Here is a 22,420-nt window from a genome sequence, read left to right as displayed (position 1 = left end):
AAAATATTTTTGTATCTGAACCACATAAAAAATGTGATAAATCATGAAAATAGCACAATTTGGCATGTTTCACTGCGTCATCAGAAATAACACACACATTATTACCCAATATGCTAACAAAATCTTTTAATAATCTTTTAATAAAGGTTGTCGAATCTCAAAAAACTCAAAATTTTATTTTCAATGAACTCAAAATTTTAAGGCAACCAGGTAACTTTTTTTCTAAATAATTCTTTACAGTGTAGGAAAAATTGTCACATTACCCAAAGATTGCTTTAGAGATGTCAGGTTTCCTCAGCAGTGAACTTTGACTGAGGGGTTGATGCTTTTCCTTTCTCTATATAACTCTGTATGTGCATTAATGAATGAATGAATTAATCATCCTTTGTGTTTATCCTATCACCACTCATGAGGAATCACTGTTCGAAAGATGTATTTAGAAAGCGCAGCTGTTCTAACCCTGACAGATATTTTATGAATATGATAACTAGTGCTTGAAGTTGAAATAAACATGCATCATGCATTAACCAGAAATTTCCATATGCTAAAATGCAGTCAAAATGAATAGACCAATTTTTTCTTTTGAACAGGTTTTTCCACATAGATTCCCATAACCAATTCCAATAGTCCAATGCCCAGAACTCAGCTGTGAACTCGCATCAGCCTTCACAAGTGTCCCTACGGGCAAACCATCACCAGTTCCTTCACAACAGTTGTTCAGCACCTCTGCTTTAGGCATTATGGGTCAACACTTGCATTGGAAAAGCAAGAAAATAAACATGATTTATTTCCTTAAACTGATTTTCATTATGTCCCAGCAATAGTCAAGGAGGCCCCACTGAGCATTTCCTCCAAACTGCTGGGAGAAATACTGCAATTTACTGCTATCCATCCACTCATCCACCACCCATCTGTCTGTCTGTCTGTCTGTCTGTCTGTCTGTCTATGTATCTATCTATCTATCTATCTATCTATCTATCTATCTATCTATCTATCTATCTATCTATCTATCTATCTATCTATCTATCTATCTATCTATCTATCTATCTATCTAAAAACAGAGTCCTTCCTCAAACTAAAGTTTATCACAAGAAACTCAATCAACTCAATAAAACTGTCCGTGACTGCCCTCTAGTGCTCAAGATTGTTAAAAAAGGTGACATATTTTATGAAGGACATTTGAAACAAAAACTTTTATTATTATGTGTCATAATTCACATTTAGAGTTTAGCTATTTTAACTCTGCTAGCAGAGTTATAGTGCTTTCTCATAAAGCGCAGCTTGATAGACATACAAAATATCCAATAACTCAAATGTAACATATCTATTTCAAAACCACCAGAAACAACTGTCAAATCCACCAGAGGAACAAATCCATCTTACTCTTAAACAGTATGAAGGCACTTCTCCAAAATCACGCTCCCTGTTATTCTTTACATACATTGTCCATAGTTGCAGCTTTGTTTGATACATTTTTGTAACAATAACTACAATCACCTTCAACAAACCATGATAAAACAAAAAACAACCATGATTTTCATCATTTACAGTCTGCACTTACTTTAACCAACTTCAAGTTCACTTTTCACTTATGGCTTTCATCTAAATATTCCTCATTCATGGATCAACTAAAAATACAATTAGAGAACACCAGGATCTACATGATGCTCATCAATTTAAAAAAACCCTAAAAAGTAAGGAAGACAAAGATGACAGATTACATTGTTCCTGACTTTGCAGCAGCCTGATCTGTGATGGCCCGGTTTTCACTCATCTGTCTTGCGGTGGTTTCATCAGCATGAGACTGGCTCATAATGGATTGTTTCTTGGTGGACTGGTTGGTGATAGATTGACTTGCGGTTGAATGGGAAGCAACAGACTGTGACGTGATGGATTTTGTGGTCTTGGCCTGCTTGAATGTGGTGTGAATAGTCTTCTTTCTCTTGACGTGGAGGATCTCCATAGCATCAGGATTGACTCCTGGCTGCTGAAACTCCTTTGTGGTCTCCGTCTGCTCGGTGGAGGATTGCTGTTGCTCCTGGAACTCCTGCTGTCTCTGGAGCATCTGAGACATAAGAAAATGATCAAATGCATTATAGGGAGAGGAAATAGAGTCAAGTTGGTAATGTGGTAAAAATGTAAAAAGCATGAAAATTTCTGTTCCAAAACCTAGTGCGCTGCCATTTGAAAGCATACTCCTGATTTCAAGACCATAGTTAACTTAATATACATTCTAAGATACCTAGATTGAGCCAAATTCACAAAACAGCATGGAATGTGTCCCATAATACACTATCCAAGATAGTGTATTATGGTATCCAAGATGATGGATGTATCCAAGTATCCAAGATGATGGATGAGCTAAGAGAAATTACGTTTATAAATAAAAGTCGGCATGAAAATATTATTGTTATAGATCTTATTGTGAACAATTAATCTGTCTATGTTTTAATCTTCTGTCTGATTTTCCAAGCATTTAGTCAGTTTAAACCCAGCCCACATCTCAGGGTGTGCTCACTCCTGGCATGTTTGGTTCAATTAAATCGAACCCTGGCGTTCTGTTAGAGCAGATAAATTAGTGCATTACAAACAAACGAATCGAGACAGCTGGGTCTCTGTCCACTTAAAAATGATCTCTGGTGCGGTTAGGATTAAATATAAACTCAACGTGGACAAAAGACATGTAAAGAAACCAAAAACAGGAAGATAAGACTCTAAAAAGCACAGAATGTTCACACATTTCTTTTTTGAATAGGTTTTTTCTTGCCATAGTTGTGAGTTTGCCCATCATGTATCCTCGCAGCTGATCATTTGTGTGTGTGACAGAGGGATCATTGTTGCTGTTTTGACTCCTTTACATATTTTTTAGGCTCTTTACAAGTTCTCAGCTGGTCAAAATACCACCACATGTAGGCTACGCACATACAACAAGCGCATTTAGCCTAGCACGCAACATTGTTTTGGATGTTTTACAAGTTACAGCGCAAAATATACATAATAAATGCAGACCAATCAGGATGTGAATGCATCCCTACACCTTAAGGTTTAGTGTCTTTAGGTTCAGAGATAAAAATGCCAATCTGAACGCTAATCAGACCAGTACTGCAAGTTTTTTTCCGGACCAAGCAAATCAAGCAAACCGAACTACAAGTGTGGACACAACCCTCAAAATTCACAATACGGAAAAAAATGTCACTACTTGTGTTTCACTGTGACTTTATTTTATTAAATACTAAAATTGTTTTTTTCTTGGTTTGTTAAATTTTAGGTTATGTTTGTAATGTTTGAAAATGAATAAACACATTAGAAAAATAAAAAAAATACTAAAAGTGTCAATATTTTCCTCAGTTTTATTAAAAGTTGAATATTATATCCAATATTTGTGTATGTTATGTATTTTTTATGCTTAGAGCATTGTGCTGTTAGGTTAGCAACATGCTAGCATCTTAGCGTTAACATCTTAAGCTAGCATCAATCTAGTTTAAGCGATCAATTATGAGGTTCCATGGATGCTAATAATGCAGCTCACTGGGGTATGAAACAGAGTAAAAAATCATTTCCAGACAATAAGAAATATTGTGATGTTGAGTTCTGTCTCACCATTAGGTGCTGATACTGAGCGATAGCCTCATCAGTGGTTACTCCTTCAGCTAGGCCCAGTTCTGCTGCACGGCGAGCCATTTCTACCTTAAGAGAGCCTGGTGGGGTCCAGCCCACACCTTTAATCCAGTTCAGATCTGATTTGTAGTTGACCTGCAACCAGAGCCAGGACCATTGAACTTGCTACATGAGGACAACTACAAGAACAACTGATTTGTCAAAATAATGCCATTTAAGAAATTGAGAAAGAAATCAAAGAAAGTGTCTCATGTCAACCACATGTCATCAGAGACATTAGCATAGAATGGCATCAATACAATACTTCATAACATTCTTAATAATCCCAAAACTCAGTTCTTACATCGCTCTGTAACTGGTAGGCTTGTTTAGCGTGTTTGACGTTGAGCTGATTAGCATCACAGGTGTAGTCATGGAGATGTTGCCGATAGCTGACGTTGCTGAGCTGAGCCTGGCTCTTCTTAGCATGCTGGAAATCAGGCTGGTCGGTATGGATCTTAAACTGAGAGCGTGTCTCCTGGGACTGCTTCTTGTACACATTGTTGCTCAGGAGCTTCCCTACAGCCAATGAGTGTTTCATCTTGGGGTCATCCTCGACGCTGAGGAGGCCCACCTGATGGCCCTTGTCTTTGACAAATGCCTCCTTATAGCGGAACTGAGAAGGAATGGTACAATATTTATTACACAAAAAGAATATACTACATATTATGTTAAACACTGGCAGATAAACATTTAGATTTTTACTTACATCACTAGCAATTTCTCTAGAGGCCTTGGCTGTCTGGAAGGGAATAGCGTCTAACCTGAGGTCATAACCTGCAGACTTCACCAGCTCACCTGATGTTTTATACACTTTCTACAAGGTGAAAAAGAGCATATACAACATTAAGGGATGAAGATCATTTTTTAAATGTATTTGCAAGTCTCTTACGCTCACCAAGGCTGCATTTATTTGGTCAAAAGTACAGTAAAGACAGTAATATTCTTACAATTTAAAATACCCGGTTTTCTATTTTAATATATTTTAAAATGTAAATTACTGCTGTGATGATAAAAAACTGAATTTTTAGCATGATTACTCCAGTATTCATCCTTTAGAAATCATTCTAATATGCTGATTTGCTGCCCAGGAAACATTTATTATTATCATCAGTGTTGAAAAAGTTGTTTTGTTTAATATTTTAATATTTTTGGTGAGCATAAGATAATTCTTTCAGAGATACTGAGAATACTCTTGTATGAGTACCCAAAAAAACTTACATCGCTAATTTGCTGAGCGTTGATCTTTGCTCTGATGAAGTCAGGATGATCAGAGTGTAATGTGTATTTGTGCATAGAGTCAGAGTCTCCAGACTTGTACATTCTCTGAAACAGGATAAAAGTCTTGTTATTCACATCACCCAAAACAATCACTGGCTACAGACACATTAAAGGTGCCCTAGAATGAATTAACCTAACCATAGTGAAATAATAAGAGTTCAGTACATGGACATCACATACAGTGAGTCTCAAACACCATTGCCTTCTACTTCTTATGTAAATCTCGTGCATGAAAAACACCACAGAAAATTAAGTGATTCTCAGCATAACGCCAACCGTGACGCAAGCGTTGGGGATCATTCATATGTACGCCCCCAACATTTGCATCTGTCCAAACATGTTCACTGTCAGGCGGAACTGACGGAGCCGAATCATCGGGACTGCAGGTAAACAAGACACTCGAGGATAGCAAAAACAGCAGATCATGGACACATAGGCTGTGCAGGGGATGTGAGGACTTTTCATATGTCAACAGCCATGGTTGAGGTTTATTATAATCGGATACCACAACAATTTAATTCAAAATCGTTCGTTTGTTTGGCCCATTTCAAGCAACCTTCTTCGCTCACCGTCTTAACTGAAGAAAGGGGAAACTATATTCCTGCAAGCAGTAAGTAGTGATTTATCCACTAGCTGTTTAAACAATTTCTGATTAAATTGAAAGTGTCAACTGAGAGACAGCATTGTCTAGATGACGCAAGATGCTAGTACAGTAACCAAAGGAAACTCCAAGTACCATACAAAACTAAATAGTGTGTCTGATGACAAAGGTTAATATTGTTTTGTATTACAAAATACAACCGTAGATACGTTGCTTACAAATCGTTCACTCGATCCTTCTAGCAAACGTCACCTTTTCCACCATATAAGTTAAAACGACAGTCATTTGACAAGGCTATTCATTTAAAAAAAATAAAAGTTATATGTTTATATTTTTGAGAACTGAAGTAGGCCTATGATGTTTTTGCATGCTTGTATTTCCAAGTACATCACAGTCACTGCATTGTATTGTGACTAACATTATATAAACATGCAATCGCGTTGACGAAAAAAGATAAGTCTAAAATGTAGACTAAATGACACTTTAAGCAGAACATCTCAAATGAAGATTGCTGAAATGCAGCTTACTTTTTTATTGGTGTTTTCAGATCATCCGCGCGCGCGAGAGAGAGAGCTCGCGTGCATATGGTTGCCTAACCCTAACACAATAAACAAGTAAGCAGCATTTTATCAATCTCCAACACGGTCTGTGTTCTGTCAGGACTCACAGGCCGCTTTGCTGAACAGCTGAAGTGCTGTGCTGTGAGCGGCTGAAATAAGCCAATCAGAGCAGAGCTCAACATTAATATTCATGACTCTTCCAAATAAGGCAAAAACAGAGCATTACGTCCTAGGGACAATTTATAGAGTTGTAAATGGACCTGTAAAAATTTATCTGGACAATTTTTGCCCTTAAATAGGCCACATAGCCTCTATGTAGATATCAGAGAATAATTCAACATATTGTTCCAACTCATTCTTGGGCACCTTTAAAAGCAAGCATGCTGGGTGAAGCTTACCTCACTGCACAGCATGTTGCTGTTCTTTGCATGGATGATATCTGGTGAATCAGCAATTTGAGTGAACTTCAGACTGTCAGGATGTTGACGGTACTTCTTCTACAGAGGGTAACGGTGAAGGATTTAATTATTAACCATGTTTTTATGCTGTATGATTTTATTATAGTAGGCTGGCAAAATTACGACTATAAACATCCAACCCCACTCACAACCCATTTTATTTCTGTGTTCACTTCACTAATTTAAGCTTATTTAAAAATATTTTTTTTTATTGTAGTGTGAAAAGTGGGTGTCCCATACCACAATTAATCTACATCTAAAATAGCAAATCATAAATAGGGTCATTTTTGATTTCATGTTAAATTGAAGTGCAACTTACATCACTAATGAGCTCTCCGGCTTTTTTTGCAGACTCCAACTGGGGTGCGCCTACTGAATCCCAAGCCACTCCCTTCATGAAGTTCAGATCTGATTTGTATACATTCTATGAAAAGACAAAGAAGACTAGACTATAATGCTTGCATTGATGCTTTGCCCTGTCACACCATATATTTATGGTATAAAGCCAAAACTCAGGTTCAGATCTTAATCTTTTATGGCTTTACTCTCTCACCTGACTCTGCAGATCATATGCCTTTTTGGCCCACTGCACCTTCATATCATCAGGAAGGACGGTGTAAGAGTGGATGTGAGTTTTGTAATCCTGGTCACTGGCTAAGGCCTGGGCTTTCTTGGCATGAACCAAGTTCACCATGTCTAGAGGCAGCTGATACTGGCCGCTGGTGGACAAAGCGCCTTTGCGATAATACTGGTCACTGAGCAGACGACCCATCTCCATGCAGTGCGTTAGGTGCGAGTCCTCCAGAACGCTACGAGATCCGATGTGCTTGCCCTTCTCCAATACATGGTTGTGCTTGTATTGAACCTATCAAGGCAAATGAGGTGAATATGTTCAACTGGATGTTGGTATACATGTAGAAAATGCTGGTTGCCACAAACTTGATGGCATGATTGCTTATGTATGAGTTCATCAGAGCTGTTTTTGCCCATAAATGTTTGTGTGTAAATTTAGAGAGGGTAATCTTACATCGCTAGCAATGCTGGTGGAGGCTTTTGCAGCCTGGAAAGGGATATCCTTCATGGTGAGTTTATAACCCTGAGCTCTTAGCACATGCCATGACTCCTTGTACTTAACCTGAAATAAAACAGAAAATGTTAAAAACTTTTGGCTCTAATGTCTTCAACTTTTTTTAGTAAATTCCTCTTTAGAATATCTTTAAAATAATCGATCAACGTCAGTTAAGAATAGTGGATTTTATGATATCCATAAACACTAAAATAGACTTGGAAGGCTCATCTTACATCACTGAAGTTAGCAGCGTTAATCTTGGCCTGGGTGATTTCAGGTCTTTCAGCAGTAATGGTGTAGTTGTGCCTGAAGTTCTCTCCCTTTTCTTTGTATAAGCGCTAAATAATATCAGAACACAAGAAATTATAACCTCTCTTTCACTGCAAAACACAGAGAAAATAATGCATGTCCACCTACCTCATTAGTGATTCTGTTACTGGTCTTAGCATGCACAATATCCGGAGAATCGGTGACAGATGTGTGTTTGAAAGAGTAGGGTTGCTGACGATACTTTTTCTGTTAGGGAAAATAAATAAATATATAATGTGAATTAAAAATAGTACATACACTACCGTTCAAAAGTTTGGAGATGGAGATCTTTTAATGTTTTTGAAAAAAGTCTCTTACGCTCACCAAGGCTGCTTTTTTTTATCAAACACACAGTAAAAACAGCAACATTGTGAAATGCTATTACAATGCTATTACAACTGTTTTGTAGTTTAATATACTTTAAAATGCAATTTATTTCTGTGATAGAAAAGCTGATTTTTTAACAGCCATTACTTCGTGTAATAAGTATATATGCACTTACAAAGTTACTTACTGATGTATGCAAAATTGTATTCAGTTTATTCATTGACATGTTATTGATTTCTTTAATCATTTATATATTTTCTACTTTGCTCTGATAGGTTTGATTATTTCCAAATCTAAGATCTTTGGTGTCTCTTCTGTACTGTGAGATCTATTGGGATTGGCATTTTCCATCAGAATTGATTATGTGAGGTACCTTTGTATATTGTTTCCATTTTTGCATACATAGAATATTGAAGATCTGCGATATTCTCTTAAACGTCCTAAAGGTGTCAAACAACACCTTGTAAATCTATTTTCATTTATCTTTGACATTTGACAATTGTCACTCCAACCTAGCGTTACACAATTATGACATAATAGATCAGTTTTTTTGACCTTTTCTTATTAAATCTGCTTCCTCTGCTTCTTCTATCACTCCTTTTTTTTCTGCTGAAAATATCTTACTTCTATTGTCATTCTTTTTTCTATACTCTGATTTTCATAATCTTCATCTGTTAGATACAGTATTTTGGATTATAAACTATATTGATTTCTTTATCTCTATAATTTTACATTTCTACAAAAATAAATAAAAAATTAGTTATTCCTTATTCAAATTTGATCATTGCTGCCTAAATCTCATTGCATTACTTATATTCAGTAGAATGTTTGGGGATCATCAAAATAAAGTGTTAGCAGATATCGAGCAGACAATCTACTTGTATTCTACTAATGTCTACAAACAATTATACTCTAATGAGAGTCAGTTGACATATATGTGCAACATTAGTCAACAGAATGTCTAAAGGGGACTATCATCTCATCTTAAAATTAAAATAATGTAATAATGTAAACGTCTCAAATGTCACTTTTGATCAATTCAATACATTTGTGTTAAATAAATTTATTTTAAACAATCGTAATGACCCCAAACTTTTGAACAACCGAGTAGACCCTGCTGGATCAAAGTGTTGAATTTTAAATACATAAATAATACATTTAAATACATTCATACCTCACTGATTAAATCTGTGGCCCGTTTGGATCCCTCAATCTGTAAGGCACCGGTGGCAATCCAGGCCGCGCCACGAAGGTAGTTCAGATCAGAGCGGTAGATTTTCTGTTGTATAAACACAATGTTCAAGAGCACTCAACTTTCAGTGGTATTCTATCTAGCATTATGAGTATTAATATCCATACTAGCGCAAATGCATTGAATAAGACTTTACCTCACTCTGTAGTTCATATGCTCTCTTGGCAGCCTGCACTTTGAGGTCATCGGGCAGTGTTGTGTACTTGTGTAATGTAAGTCTGTAGTCCTGATCACTGATCAGTGACTGAGCCTTCTTAGCATGGAGCACGTCCAACATATCCATTGGAAGATGGAACTGAGAATGCCCCTTAGAAGAGTCTTTTTTGTATTGGAGCTAAAGAGAGATAAAGGTGGTCAATCCCTTGAGCATGACCTCTCGAACTCACATTCATGGAACTTCATTCGGTTGTATCCTTGCTGGAATACTCACATCACTTTGTATATTCGTGGCATGCACAGAGTGAGCAATGTTTATGTCATCCTGTAGTCCCTTTAGCCCAATCATCTTCCCTTTTGTCTTCTCAAACTGTGCTTTGTACTTTTGCTGGAGGTAAACAATTTATACAGTTAGATAAACAGACAACTGAAAATGTAGTTCATACCCATTGTGTACAAAATACTCACATCACTGAAGATATCTGCAGACGATTTGGCTGCTTGGAATGGAATAGCATCCAAGCGCAACTTGTAGCCCCCATCTTTAATCTTTGTCCAGGACTCTTTGTAACGGGACTACATAAAAAATAATTCTACTTTTAACAATTTAATGTAGAAATTCAATTGTATGTGCATGTGTGAGCAGTGTGTGTAATGGATTCTCACCTCACTGAGATTCATGGCATTGATCTTAGCTTGCACATGCTCTGGAATATCTCCAATCAGTGTGTACTTGTGCATTTCATTCTCTCCTTTCTTTCTGTATAATCTCTGTCGACATGAAGATCACATACATAAAGAAGAAATGCAACACTTTCTCTCCTCTTTTAACAGCGAATTCAATTCATAGATTCAAATAATTATTGGTAGAAAAGACGTACATCAAGAACCAGTTTGCTGCTGATTTTGGCCTGGACCATCTCAGGTGTATCCTCCACGCTGGTGAACTTCAGAGCACTCACATTCTGTCTGTATTTATTCTGGAACATTTACAGGTCATGGCAAAGATTTATATTCACTTTCAGTGCTGGGAGATGTAGAGTGTTTTGAATTTATTGTCTGAAGTGTCTCTTGGGTGTACAGCCCTTAAGGTTTTTCATTTCAAGGACGATTTGCTTCAATCATTTCGTAGTACCTCTTAACACATGCATAATTGAACTGTTAACCCCAGGGATGTGCTTTTTATTTTAAGCTGAGTCTATACTCAAAGTGAAGTGCATCTAATAATAATCCTGAATGAGCCTAACAGCAGCCCTTGACATCCTAATGTTTCTCTCTTTTAAATTTTTCAAAGTCTTAAAACACATACAAAAATATTCTTTAGCAAAATACTCTTTTAGTCTACAATGTCACATTTCTAAATACATAATGACCTAATAAAAAAAAAAATAGTTGAAGATATAGGCCTAATAAGAACAAGGGTTCTTTATAATTTCTACAAGGTGCTGATGAACTGAAGAAATAGTTAATTCCTATTCCTATCCCTGCTAAATATAACTCTATCCATTAACATAACGCTTAAGCTATTTGCTATGCAAGCATTACATAAATGATCTCAAAGTGGTTATACATGCTTTAAATTGTTTGAAGGGTCCTGCAAATGACCTAAGAATCTAGTGAACAGAAAGATAAAAAAACTATGACATGTAGAGTGTATGGTTTTGTCATGTTAATAAGAGTTTGATCTGTACCTCACTAGCCAAATCTGTAGCTTTTCTGGCCTGTTGTATATCAAGAGATCCAGTGGTCTCCCATCCAACCCCTTTCATCCAGTTCAGGTCAGAGCGATACTTTTTCTGTGATGAAAACAAAGCATTGCATTTAGCTTTACAAGTCACTGGCTTTACAAGCCATTAAATTGAATGCTGGGCTCTTACATCACTCTGTTGGCCGTAGGCTTTCTTGGCCCATTCCAGTTTCATATCACTGGGCAGGAGGGTGTATTTGTGTAAAAAGGTTTTGTAGTTTTGTTCAGTTGCAAGCTCCTGGGCTTTCTTTGCATGGGCGAGTGTCATCATATCGAGTGAAGAACTGTATTTGGTCTTGTTGTCTTCATACTCTTTCTTGTAGTTTAGGTCACTCTGGAGTTTAGTGGCCTGGGCCGAATGGGCCATCTGAGAATCACCTGACACAGTCTTCACCCCAATCATCTTGCCTTTTGTCATCTCATATTCTTGCTTGTACTTCACCTACATAAAAGGAATATCAGGAGATTAAATAATAAGTCGCAATACTTAAAATTTCAGTGACTAGTTGAGTGCCAAGTGAGTTGTGTGTATCAGTATAGTGTTTGGTCACTCACATCACTGGCGAGATCTCTCGTTGATTTGGCTGCGAGAATTGAAAGCGTGTCCAAGCCTAGCTCAAAACCCTTCTCTCTCTGCTCCTCCCAACTACTCTTATACGCTTTCTGAAAATCACCAGTGTAATGTTGATTAAAAGCAGGCGGTGGGTTGTTAGTTTGTGTGCAAGTTAATGGTGCAACATAACTACAGTTTCATGTGATTCAGTTCATACCCCACTGAGAAGCTCTGCATTAGCTTTGGCTTGCTTGAAGAGAGGCTCATCTTTGCTCATAGTGTACTGGTGCATTGTTTGCTCAGTGCCAGCCTTGTAGGTCAGCTGAGGATGAGAAAACACCAAACAATCTCAGATAGGACTCCAGTTAAAGGGTAAGTTCACCCAAAAATGAAATTTATGTCATTAATGACTCACCCTAATGTCGTTTCACACCCGCAAGACCTCCGTTCATCTTCAGAACACAGTTTAAGATATTTTATATTTAGTCCGAGAGCGTATGCAAATGGATGTAAAGTTGCACACTATACTGTCCATGTCCAGAAAGGTAATAAAAACATCATCAAAGTAGTCCATACATGACATCAGTTGGTTAATCATGAATCATGAATCAATACGCTGATTCATGACCGTTTGAATCTTTATTTGAGGATTGAAAACAAACCCGGAAGAGAAGACAATGCTGAATAAAGTCGTCGTTTTTGTGATTTTTGGATCAAAATGTATTTTCGATGCTTCAAGAGATTCTAATTAACTAACGGATGTCACATATGGACTTTGATGATGTTTTTATTGGCTTTCTGGACATGGACAGTATAGTGTGCATATGCTTGCATACGCTCTCTGACTAAATATAAAATATCTTCATTCATTAATGAGTCATTAATGGCATAAATTTCATTTTTGGGTGAACTAACCCTTTAAATGTCCACTGAGGAGATAAATATTCAATGGGATTGATCATATCTTACGTCACTCTGTAGTTCCTGGCTCTTCTTGGCATGTATGATGGAAGGAGTGTCTGCCACTTGTGTGAACTTCACACTGTCCGCCTTCTGGCGATACTTTTTCTGTATAGAGGTGAAAATGCAGCAGGATGTATTAAACAGGATATTTTACTGTTAAAAAGCCTAGGCTATATATGCGAGTCTAACCAGTAGGGAATACACATTTTGTAATTACCCACCTCACTGAGCATTTCTCCTGCCTTCTTGGCTTGTTCCACATCCATGCAGCCATCAGCCTCCCATCCGACTCCTTTCATCCAGGTCAGGTCTGAACGGTACTGGTTCTAAAAAGAGCCAAATCAAATACCCATTTAGCATGCATAAATGAATACACATCATGTTTATCATTGTACTCTGCTCTTGCATATAGCAATGCATTCGTCTTCTTACATCACTCTGCAGTTGGTAAGCTTTCTTAGCTTGCTGCACTTTCATGTCATCAGGCAGGACGGTATAATCGTGTAACTTCTTCCTGTAGTCCAAATCACTCGCCAGGGCTTGAGCCTTTTTAGCATGACTCAGATTTACCATGTCCAGAGGAAGGTGGAACTTGGATTGAGTCTCCTTAGAACCCTTTTTATAAGCGACCTACAGCACAGAAATTTAAATATTTTATTTAAGCTTAGTAGTATTTGAAGATTGAGCACTCATGTTAATGGGAAAAATTCAGTTTTGTTTAACCTGACTTTAGCTACTCAGGCTTACCTCACTGCTAAGCTTGGCCACCTGAAGAGAGTGCAGTGTTTTAGAGTCGCTCACATCCATTCCAATGGCTTTGTCCTTGTTTTTTGTATATGACTCCTTATACTTGATCTGTACGGCCCAAGAAATAAAATCAACCCAAGAACACTAATTATAATGAAGTTTTATATTTAAACGTTGAATATTTCATTCTTACATCACTAGCCAGATCTCGAGAGGCTTTGGCAGCTTTGAGTGTCAGAGTATCCATGCCGATATCACATGCTTTGGATTTATTCTTCTCCCAGTCTTCTTTGTATTTGATCTGTGAATGTGCAGAAAGAAACAATGCAGTCAACGCCGGGGAACTATTTATACATGGATGACAAACAATGTGCAGAGGCTCTGGAATGTGTGAGGGTGAACGAGATTTAACCAAAGGCAGCATGTTCCTGGATCAACATCTTTGTTGATCCTGGAACAACATTCTAATCAGATTTAAGGGACAATTTTAAAGTTTATGTCAAGTTTAGGCTTACAACCTTTCATTTCCATCTGATTTTAGGGATAATTTATGGGTAGGATTATGATTAAGGGTACAGATAGTGTTAGGACTACATTTTAGGACAGGAATGAGGTTCTAGGATCAACAAAATATGCTCCAGGGACATTTTTTTACTTGGCAAAATTTACGGTAACCATTGTCAATGTGTGAGCATGGCCTTACATCACTGACAAGTTCTGCATTGGCTTTGGCCTTCTTAATTTCTGGTGTATCTTGAGATAATGTATACTGTGTCTTTGTCTTCTCATAGTTGGCTTTGTAGTTCAGCTTGAATGAGAGAGAGATTATATGTAAGGCGTACTGCAGATGTTATATTAAATCCACTTAAACACTCAATGACAAGGGCAATTGATGCTTACATTGCTGAGCTGATGAGCATTGATTCTGGCTTGCACAATTTCAGGAGTGTCCGTAACCTGGCTAAATTTCAGCTTGTCGATATGTTGTCGGTAGTTTTTCTGTGTGGGAAAAAAAGGACATTAATTTAGATTAACTTGCTTGTTTAGAAGCGTGAAGCTAATTTGTAAGGCTAAAACAGCCCTGTTCAATCAATTAGGAATGGCATTATAACTGAAAGACAAGTTCTACACACTCTAATACAGGAGGTGCAACAAGAACTACAGACTTACATCTTTGAGCGGCTCCAGTTTTTTCTGTGACTGATAAGACGGGGTGATGGTGGCTGGATAGTTGTACTCACCCTGCACGTTCTTCTCCTGCTCATATTCTGATTTGTAGGAAATCTGAAATGAGATGGTATTAGAGAATATATAAGCACACTGCACTATGCCTGGTAATTAAAAAATAGGAGAATTTTTTTTTTTTTTCCTCTTACATCACTGGCGAGCTTTCTGACGTTCATGGCATGCATGGTCTTCTTGTCAATGCCACCCCCCTCATAGTGCCCCTTCATGTGATTGGTGTATTTCTCTTTGTATTTATTCTGCAATCACAGAGTGAATGAGCTTGCATGACTGCACAAAAGTGCCCTGCACAGTAACACCTTAAATATAGAATAGGATGTCACTCTTTGGATATAGCAGTCACATAATTGATGAGGCACTCACATCGCTGGTATAATTGGCGATCTTTGACACATTCTTGAACTGTGGCGTCTCACAGTAGTTGATGCTGTGGCCTTTTGTGTTCTCAAGGTCCTTCTTGTATTCAACCTGTATAATGGGAGGATATCTGGGTCACGTAGCAATGATATTGAATTTCAAGTGTCAGTCGCTTGTGGTGAACTTTATGCGCTGCATACATAAAACCATGTGCCCTTTTGACATTTGCTTGTGAATCAAGGTTTATTGTTCATGGCATCATCAAGTATACAGTGTGGCATGCGGACATATCTACTGGTTGAGTGAGAGGGTCAAAATAGAACTATGATGTGGCCCATGGGCTTGCATGTTCTCTTTGTTTATGCTTGTGGGTGGCTGGGCTCAGTAGGAGGGCTCATGGGATGTAGGGAATGCAGGTGTGGAGACGTTATGTCTGGCTAAGCTGATGACAGATGAATTCACTGATCCTCTCTTTCTCTTTTAGCACTTGTGCATCCTAAAATCCATCAGAAGCCCATGTTACAAATCTAGAGCTAACTAATCAAGGCCTTTTCCAAATATTTTAAGTGTATATTCAAATTAAAATTCCCTCAATCGAAAAGTTGGCTGATGAATACAATCTGGCCAGAATTTTTTTTGTGGAAATATTTACAAATGCGTCATCGGTTAATTTCTGTCATAGGGAAAAAGATAGAACCTCAGCACTCAAACCTTCTCTCTCAGACTACAAAAATGATGGGGTTGGGGCATGAGGCTGCCATTTTTTATGAAATGTTATTTCAACAGACAGTTACTGTATCTTATACAACAATGTTAACGTGGTTGGCAGATCTGAATATTGATGTTACAGATACAGAATGGGATCGTATTTGTGAAAACATTAAGAGGCTCTCAAGAGACATCAGAATCAGACTAATAATACAATTCAAGATTCTTAACCGCTTTTACTGGACCCCGACATGTTTGTTTAGGCTGAAGCTGATGAATAATGCAGATAGCTGGAAATTTTGCAGCTCGGAAGGAACTCTTCTTCATTTACTATGGGAATGTCCTATGATTCAGTATTATTGGCTAAAGATTCATGACCGTATTGAAAAGATTACCCGGACGAGTTTGGAGTTTTGACAGAGGTTGTATGTTCTGAATGATCTGCAAATGACAATGAACTGTAATGCAGCGGACTTCATTCAGACCAGTATAATAATGACAAACAAATAATAATGAAAAACTGGAAGAAACCAGGAGAGCCTTTTCTCCAGGAATGGAGCACTGAGTTGGCAAAGGTGGCATCATATAAAAAATTGTCTTTCAACATAAATGACAGAGCGGAAAAATATGTGGCGAAATGGGGGAAATATGTGCAATATATTGCTACTAATTGAGAATGTGGTGCCTATTGTAAAATTGTACATGTGTTCCTATGTTCAATTGTCACCTTTTTCCTTTCTTACAATGTTATTGGATTGTCTAATCTTTTTTAGTTGTTTTCATTATATATCATCACTAAGGATATAGATTGTGAGGTCAAGTGGGATATTGACCTGATGATGACTACAATGTATCAGTGATGTATAAAAATCAATAAAAATACTATTAATAATAAAAAAATGCCCTCAATCTATTATCCTGTACCTCTTCTCAACTTTTTCAGGCAATGGATCAAGGGCATACGCCGCTCACCTCGCTCATAAGCTTGTTGATCTTGCGTGCACTCTTCAGAGTCAGGTTGTCCTCAGTGTTTAAAGTATGGTATGCAGAAGATCCCTTCATCTTCTTCAAATCCTTCTTGTATTTCAGCTGCAGGTTAAAAATGGAGAGAGACAGGGGTAAGGAAGGTGTTCAAACACAACAATACCAGAAAGAGCTCAATCTACTCCACAGGAACCCTGTCTGTCATGATGAATTCCCGTGACATGAGAGAACATACACAATCAGTCATTTAGACAGTCAGTATGTCTAAATATGTCTTTTTGATACCTCTAGTGTGACAACACTGGATTCTTGGAGGGAGTCGTGAGAGAAAATGTGCATATTCCACTCAGTGATGACAGGCCAAGGTGACAAATACTCACCAGTGTTATTTTAGTATTATCTATATACTATTAGAGTTTTATTTATATCTTGAATAGCTTTTACTTTTCTATGTACTGTTTTTCAGACCACTTCAGCAGTGGTGTTACTCACATCACTGGCATTGTCATGAGCTCTCTTGGCCATCTGGTATCCAGGGGTAATCATGGCGGGGAAGCTGCCCTTGCCCTTTTGCTGTTCATATTCCTCGGTATAGGCATGCTAAAGGAATTAGAGTTGTTCAATATAACCATATGGAATGATGGAACCACATATATGTTAACTAAAGGCACTGTATGTGCAAAAGAGCTTTGTGTCACCTGACTGAAGTGTTCTGCATTCTCTTTGGCCAGAGCAAACTCTGCAGCCCCGGCATCAGTGCTGGCCTTGCCCTTAATCTCCTGCTCGTATTTCTGTTGATATTTCACCTGCACAAAAACAGTGCTGATTTTACATCAAACAAGCACATGCAGCTGGCATTTACACTGCAAAAAATGCTTTTCTTACTTTTGCCTTGTTTCTAGTCAAAATATCAAAAAATTCTTACATTAAGAAACATTTACTAGACAAGTAAAAATTATTGTCTTATTTTAGGAAGAAATAACTCAAAATTAAGAAAGTTTTTGCTTAAAATAAGCAAATTAATCTGCCAATGGGGTAAGCAAAATAAACGTGTTTTTTGTTTAAATTAAGGTTATTTTGCTTACCCCCCTGGCAGATTATTTTCCTTATTTTAAGCAAAAACTCTCTTTTAATTTTGAGTTATTTTTTCCTAAAACAAGACAATAATTTTTACTTGTCTAGTATGTTTCTTAAATTAAGACATTTTAGATATTTTGATTAGAAACAAGGCAAAAAATGTTTTGCAGTGTACATGCAAACACACATTTGGACACTTACTTTGCTGGCCATCTCGCCTGCTTTTTTGGCCACCTGGTATCCAGGAGTGAAGTGGGCAGGAAAACTGCCTTTGCCCCTCTGCTGTTCATAGCCCTCATTGTAGACATACTTTTTTCATGAAAGGAGACACTAAATTAGGCTATATGGAGAGTACTATTCAGCCACAAAGAATTTTCAAGCTTCTATTCACTTACATCACTGACTATCTTCCCTTGATTTTTAGCTAGTAATACGTCAGGAGTATCCGTCACAGTGGTGTACTTTGACACTCGTTCTTCATGGCCTTTCTTATATTCCAACTAAATAAAAAAGCAAGGAATAATATACTCATGCTGGATTTGGTAGGAAAGAAGCTGCACTTTTTGCAATAAAAAACTGTTTTACTTACATTGCTAGCCAGTGTATTGGCTTTCTTTGCCATTTCATATCCTGGAGTGATCATGGCTGGGAAACTACCCTTTCCTTTAGATTGCTCATATTCTTCTGTGTATTTCACCTGTGAATCAACATAACATCACAGATAAGAAACACACAATTTGTGCAATTATCACATAAACAGGGGTGCAAGGAAGGCTACCAATTGAACCTATGCACAATCGATTTAGCCTAAGTGGGCTCTGCAACATCTGGTACAATGCAGTTTACGGAAATTAAGCACAAACATAAATCTTGATAAAGTGTAACAAAACAGGAAAAAAGCTTTGTTGATAATCACACTAAAGGTATTTAAAGCTTCTCATTAATAAAATGTTATGTTTTAATATAATATACCAAAAGGTATATACATATAATATACTACATTATGATATAATTAGTTTGTATTTGATAATTAAAAATATGACATAAATAATTGGCTACTACCACAGTTTACTGTGAGAAAATACTATACCAGAACCTTACAAAATGATGTCAAGATTCTTGAATGCCATTTGAGTGTCAGAAGTCATAAATGTGTCCTTACATCACTGGCCAATGAGACTCCAGTCTTGGCATGTAACATCTCAGGTGTGTCTGCTACAGACGTAAACTGCGTCACACGCGCTTCATGGCCTCGTTTGTATTCCACCTGCAGCCCAAATTACAGCGTCAGGTTACTCTTTGTAATGCATCATCATTATTTATCCATTTATTGATGTAGCAAAAGATAGCAAGGGACTCATTTTTCAAAGCATTTGCCCTTTGAGTCAGAATCAGAACACTCACGTCACTAATGGTCTTCTGTGCCTGGGTCACACGTACGATTTCCTGGCTGGTAACGCTGCCCGAGTAAAATGACTGTTGGCCCACAAATTCAGTTTGGTAACCGTGCTGCTTTTAGAAAGATTAGAAACCAGTCACATGTTGAAGTCCATGGCTAAACTTAAAATGAATGGATTTCTGTTCCTACAGTATATCCTACAGTTATGGATATACTGTAGGAGGGAAAGGACTGGGGTTACTCACCTGACTGGCAAGCTGGCTGGCCTTACGAGCTTGCTCGATTTCTTTTGATCTCATGTCATAGTGGAAAGTGGACATATAACGCTCCCCTTCTTCTCTATATTTATTCTAAAAACCAGAGGGATATAAACATGGCTGTCAATAATCTTCCTATAAGCACAAGCAGGGTCCTATTTAAATATCTGCAACTTTAGTGTGTCTGGTGGGTATTTTTCCACACTGTCCACACTTTTGATCATTTTTGGGTGATGTAATTAAATTGTGAAATGGAAGTAGGGCTATGTTGGTTTGCATTTTGACACTCTAAAGACCCTTGCAGAGCCCTGTGATAGACAGGACCAGCTGGGGACAGAGAGAGAGATTCAGAAAAAGAGAGGGAGGGAAGGGAAGCAAGAAAGGAAGAGAGGTAGGCTATGTTCATGAGGTATAAATTTAAACAGCAAATACATAAAGAAGGCCAGAGAAGAGTATCATGTCACACCACAGAAATAACTGGAGAGATGCAGTTCTCATTCCAAACCTGTAGAGTCACCAGGGCCTTTAAGCTCTCCTAAAAACAGCACTTTAACACAGCTCATATAGGGTGTATTACAAGCAAAATGACCTATATTCAGTTCTTTAAATACCTTTTGCTGGTAAATCAGTTAGAAAAATCCAGACAGTAAAAACACTGACCATTGCACCAGTTCAGCGCCAGGCAGCTTAAAACTCAAACAGCAATGTTTCTCAGAATCTGTATGATTTCGTGTTTTTGTTTTGTTTTTTTAAATCTTTTATTTCATTTAAAATATTTAACTTTCTGCATACCTGCTTCAAAGCTGTTAATGAGCTCAAATATCTAAGCACAAGTATTTTTAAAGTCTCCATAATAAACAAATACAATCATTTCTTATTACACTAATCAAATAATTTATTTGTTAAGAAGCCATGTGGGATAATGTAGTCAAGGGATCATTATCACATCTTTATTTTTACACTTGTAAATTGTAAGCCTTTTTTGTACAAAACAAAAAATGAATTAAAATATGATTTTTTTTTATAACCTCAGCTTCATACTTAGTTCCTTTACTATAGAAATGTGTCAGATGTACAGTATTTGCAATTTAAATTTAGTTTGATTGTGTTTTATGTTGTCTGTGATGTAAACAAAACCTCACCTCACTGGCTGCCTCAGATTGCTTCTTAGCATTGATGTTGACTGGGGTCTCATAAACACTTGTAAAAGTGTTGTTCTTTGGATTATGCCTGGGATATGACAGACAAATAATTATATATTCAACACATTAAAGGCCCAAATTGTACAAATTATGCATTCAGCCTTGAAGCAATAGAAAATAATGCTGTATTATTGAAACACTGAGCCTTAATTGGTACAACAAAATGAGATTTGAGACAAAAATTACCCCAAAACTTACACTTGGCAGTATGGCCTTTTCTGATGGCTGACATAATTATTGGCAGTCAGAACCATCTTACAGTCCTCACAGTGAAAACATGATTTGTGCCAATTCTGAAAGAGAAAAGAGGGACATTTCATGCAGAGCGTGATAAATTTAAATAACCAAATAAAAGTCCTCCTCCTGAAAATATGTCTAAATAATTGGTCTTGCTCACATTATAGAAAACATAGGTAGACTTAACATAAAAATACATTGTCATAGTCAATACATGTCAAAACACAGTACAATACATTGTCTCATTATGATGATCTATAGACTATCGTTTTAATTTGTATGAGTTTTGAAACACGTGATAAAGCCTTACCTGACCAATAAGATTGATCTTCTCCGCTGGGTACACCACAAACCCACACCTGGCACACTTTTGAACATTCATATTTGTATCCAATTATGACAGCAACTCCAGAGAAATATAAAAGTAACAAACAGTACAGAAAATCAAGGCTTCCCAGCCAGTCACTTGTTCCCACTTGTGTCTCAGTCTCTGCCCTGTGTTAAACTTAGATCTGCTCTCTGACAGAGACCCTGTCTAGTATATTTCAGTGGGTGCAGCGTTCCACCCCTCTTTAGCTGTTGCCAGTCAGCTGACTGGTTGACCAGCTGTCAGTTACTTGAAAGGGGAGAGAGATGTCACTGAATTGTGATCACGGTGTTGTTCTCTTTGAGTACATTAGTCAGAGCCTACAGACATGCTCTAAATAGGTGAATGAAGTCACAGCTAGATTGGTCATTGCACACATTATCAAATGCCTTTGTTTCTAGTAGCATATGTGTATGCTATCGTGGCTTTCCGTCATTTTCTCAAATAAGATTTAATTGTTCATGCTGTACTATATAATTAACATGGTTAAGTAATTCTCAAAATATGGTGACAAACATCTCCAATGACAATCAGTCATTAAAAATATAACGGAAATCATTTATAAAAGGCATTCTATTTTATGGAATTTTATGAAATAAAATCATTTTGCACAGTTCTAATCTATTTTTTTTCTTCTATGGGTTAATTACTGCAAATCGGAAAAAAAATTAATAATAAAAATAACTATTAAAGTTATAATATAAACAAGAATGCCTGTCCGTTATGTCAAGCCAATGGTGTTATCAATGTTGAAAAAAAGTATTCTGAAAATACAAAAAGTTATTATAAGTTAAGACGAGGATCTTGTTCAAATGGGTACATGGTTATTTCTCATCACATTGGGATTAACAGGCATTTATTTACATTACATTTACTGGAAATAATGTATTGATTTTAGAGCATTTGT

At 37.2% G+C, this 22,420-nt stretch overlaps 1 protein-coding gene across 3 annotated transcripts; it reads right to left on the bottom strand.

Moving 5' to 3' along the window:
* Positions 1–1,174: 1,174 nt before the first annotated feature.
* On the bottom strand, positions 1,175–21,646 carry nrap (nebulin-related anchoring protein). 3 transcript variants are annotated; one of them, XM_067430046.1, is made up of 43 exons: positions 21,457–21,646; positions 21,108–21,202; positions 20,850–20,937; positions 19,696–19,800; positions 19,456–19,563; positions 19,214–19,318; positions 18,641–18,748; positions 18,447–18,551; positions 18,253–18,360; positions 17,673–17,780; positions 17,467–17,574; positions 16,963–17,079; positions 15,289–15,393; positions 15,057–15,164; positions 14,851–14,964; positions 14,581–14,679; positions 14,384–14,488; positions 13,874–13,981; positions 13,681–13,788; positions 13,366–13,563; positions 13,155–13,259; positions 12,940–13,038; positions 12,188–12,292; positions 11,973–12,080; positions 11,548–11,859; positions 11,362–11,466; positions 10,552–10,650; positions 10,337–10,441; positions 10,139–10,246; positions 9,945–10,058; positions 9,651–9,848; positions 9,437–9,541; positions 8,044–8,142; positions 7,860–7,964; positions 7,585–7,692; positions 7,111–7,422; positions 6,877–6,981; positions 6,498–6,596; positions 4,879–4,983; positions 4,367–4,474; positions 3,962–4,273; positions 3,601–3,753; positions 1,175–2,065 (listed from the first exon to the last, which is right to left on the bottom strand). In XM_067430046.1, the coding sequence occupies exons 1-43, from the start codon at positions 21,526–21,528 to the stop codon at positions 1,718–1,720; spliced, it is 5,589 nt and encodes a 1,862-aa protein (XP_067286147.1). In that variant the 5' UTR covers positions 21,529–21,646; the 3' UTR covers positions 1,175–1,717. The 3 variants fall into 3 exon arrangements, with proteins under 3 accessions (XP_067286147.1, XP_067286149.1, XP_067286148.1); XM_067430048.1 differs by having other exon boundaries at positions 18,447–18,539; XM_067430047.1 differs by having other exon boundaries at positions 19,456–19,560.
* Positions 21,647–22,420: the final 774 nt, after the last annotated feature.

Source organism: Pseudorasbora parva, chromosome 21, assembly GCF_024679245.1.
Source record: "Pseudorasbora parva isolate DD20220531a chromosome 21, ASM2467924v1, whole genome shotgun sequence".
NCBI classification, from domain to species: Eukaryota; Metazoa; Chordata; class Actinopteri; order Cypriniformes; family Gobionidae; genus Pseudorasbora; species Pseudorasbora parva.
Note: the sequence above shows the minus strand (reverse complement) of the source record. Positions and strands in the feature narration are given on the sequence as shown.

What these genes read in the sequence shown, in the direction of transcription:
- nrap (XM_067430046.1), bottom strand. Translation starts at nt 21,528, where the DNA reads ATGAATGTTCAAAAGTGTGCCAGGTGTGGGTTTGTGGTGTACCCAGCG. An exon ending in AATCTGAGGCAGCCAGTGAG is followed by an intron (nt 19,801 to 20,849) that starts GTGAGGTTTTGT and finishes TCTGGTTTTTAG; the next exon opens with AATAAATATAGAGAAGAAGG. An exon ending in CCAATACACTGGCTAGCAAT is followed by an intron (nt 18,552 to 18,640) that starts GTAAGTAAAACA and finishes TTTTTTATTTAG; the next exon opens with TTGGAATATAAGAAAGGCCA.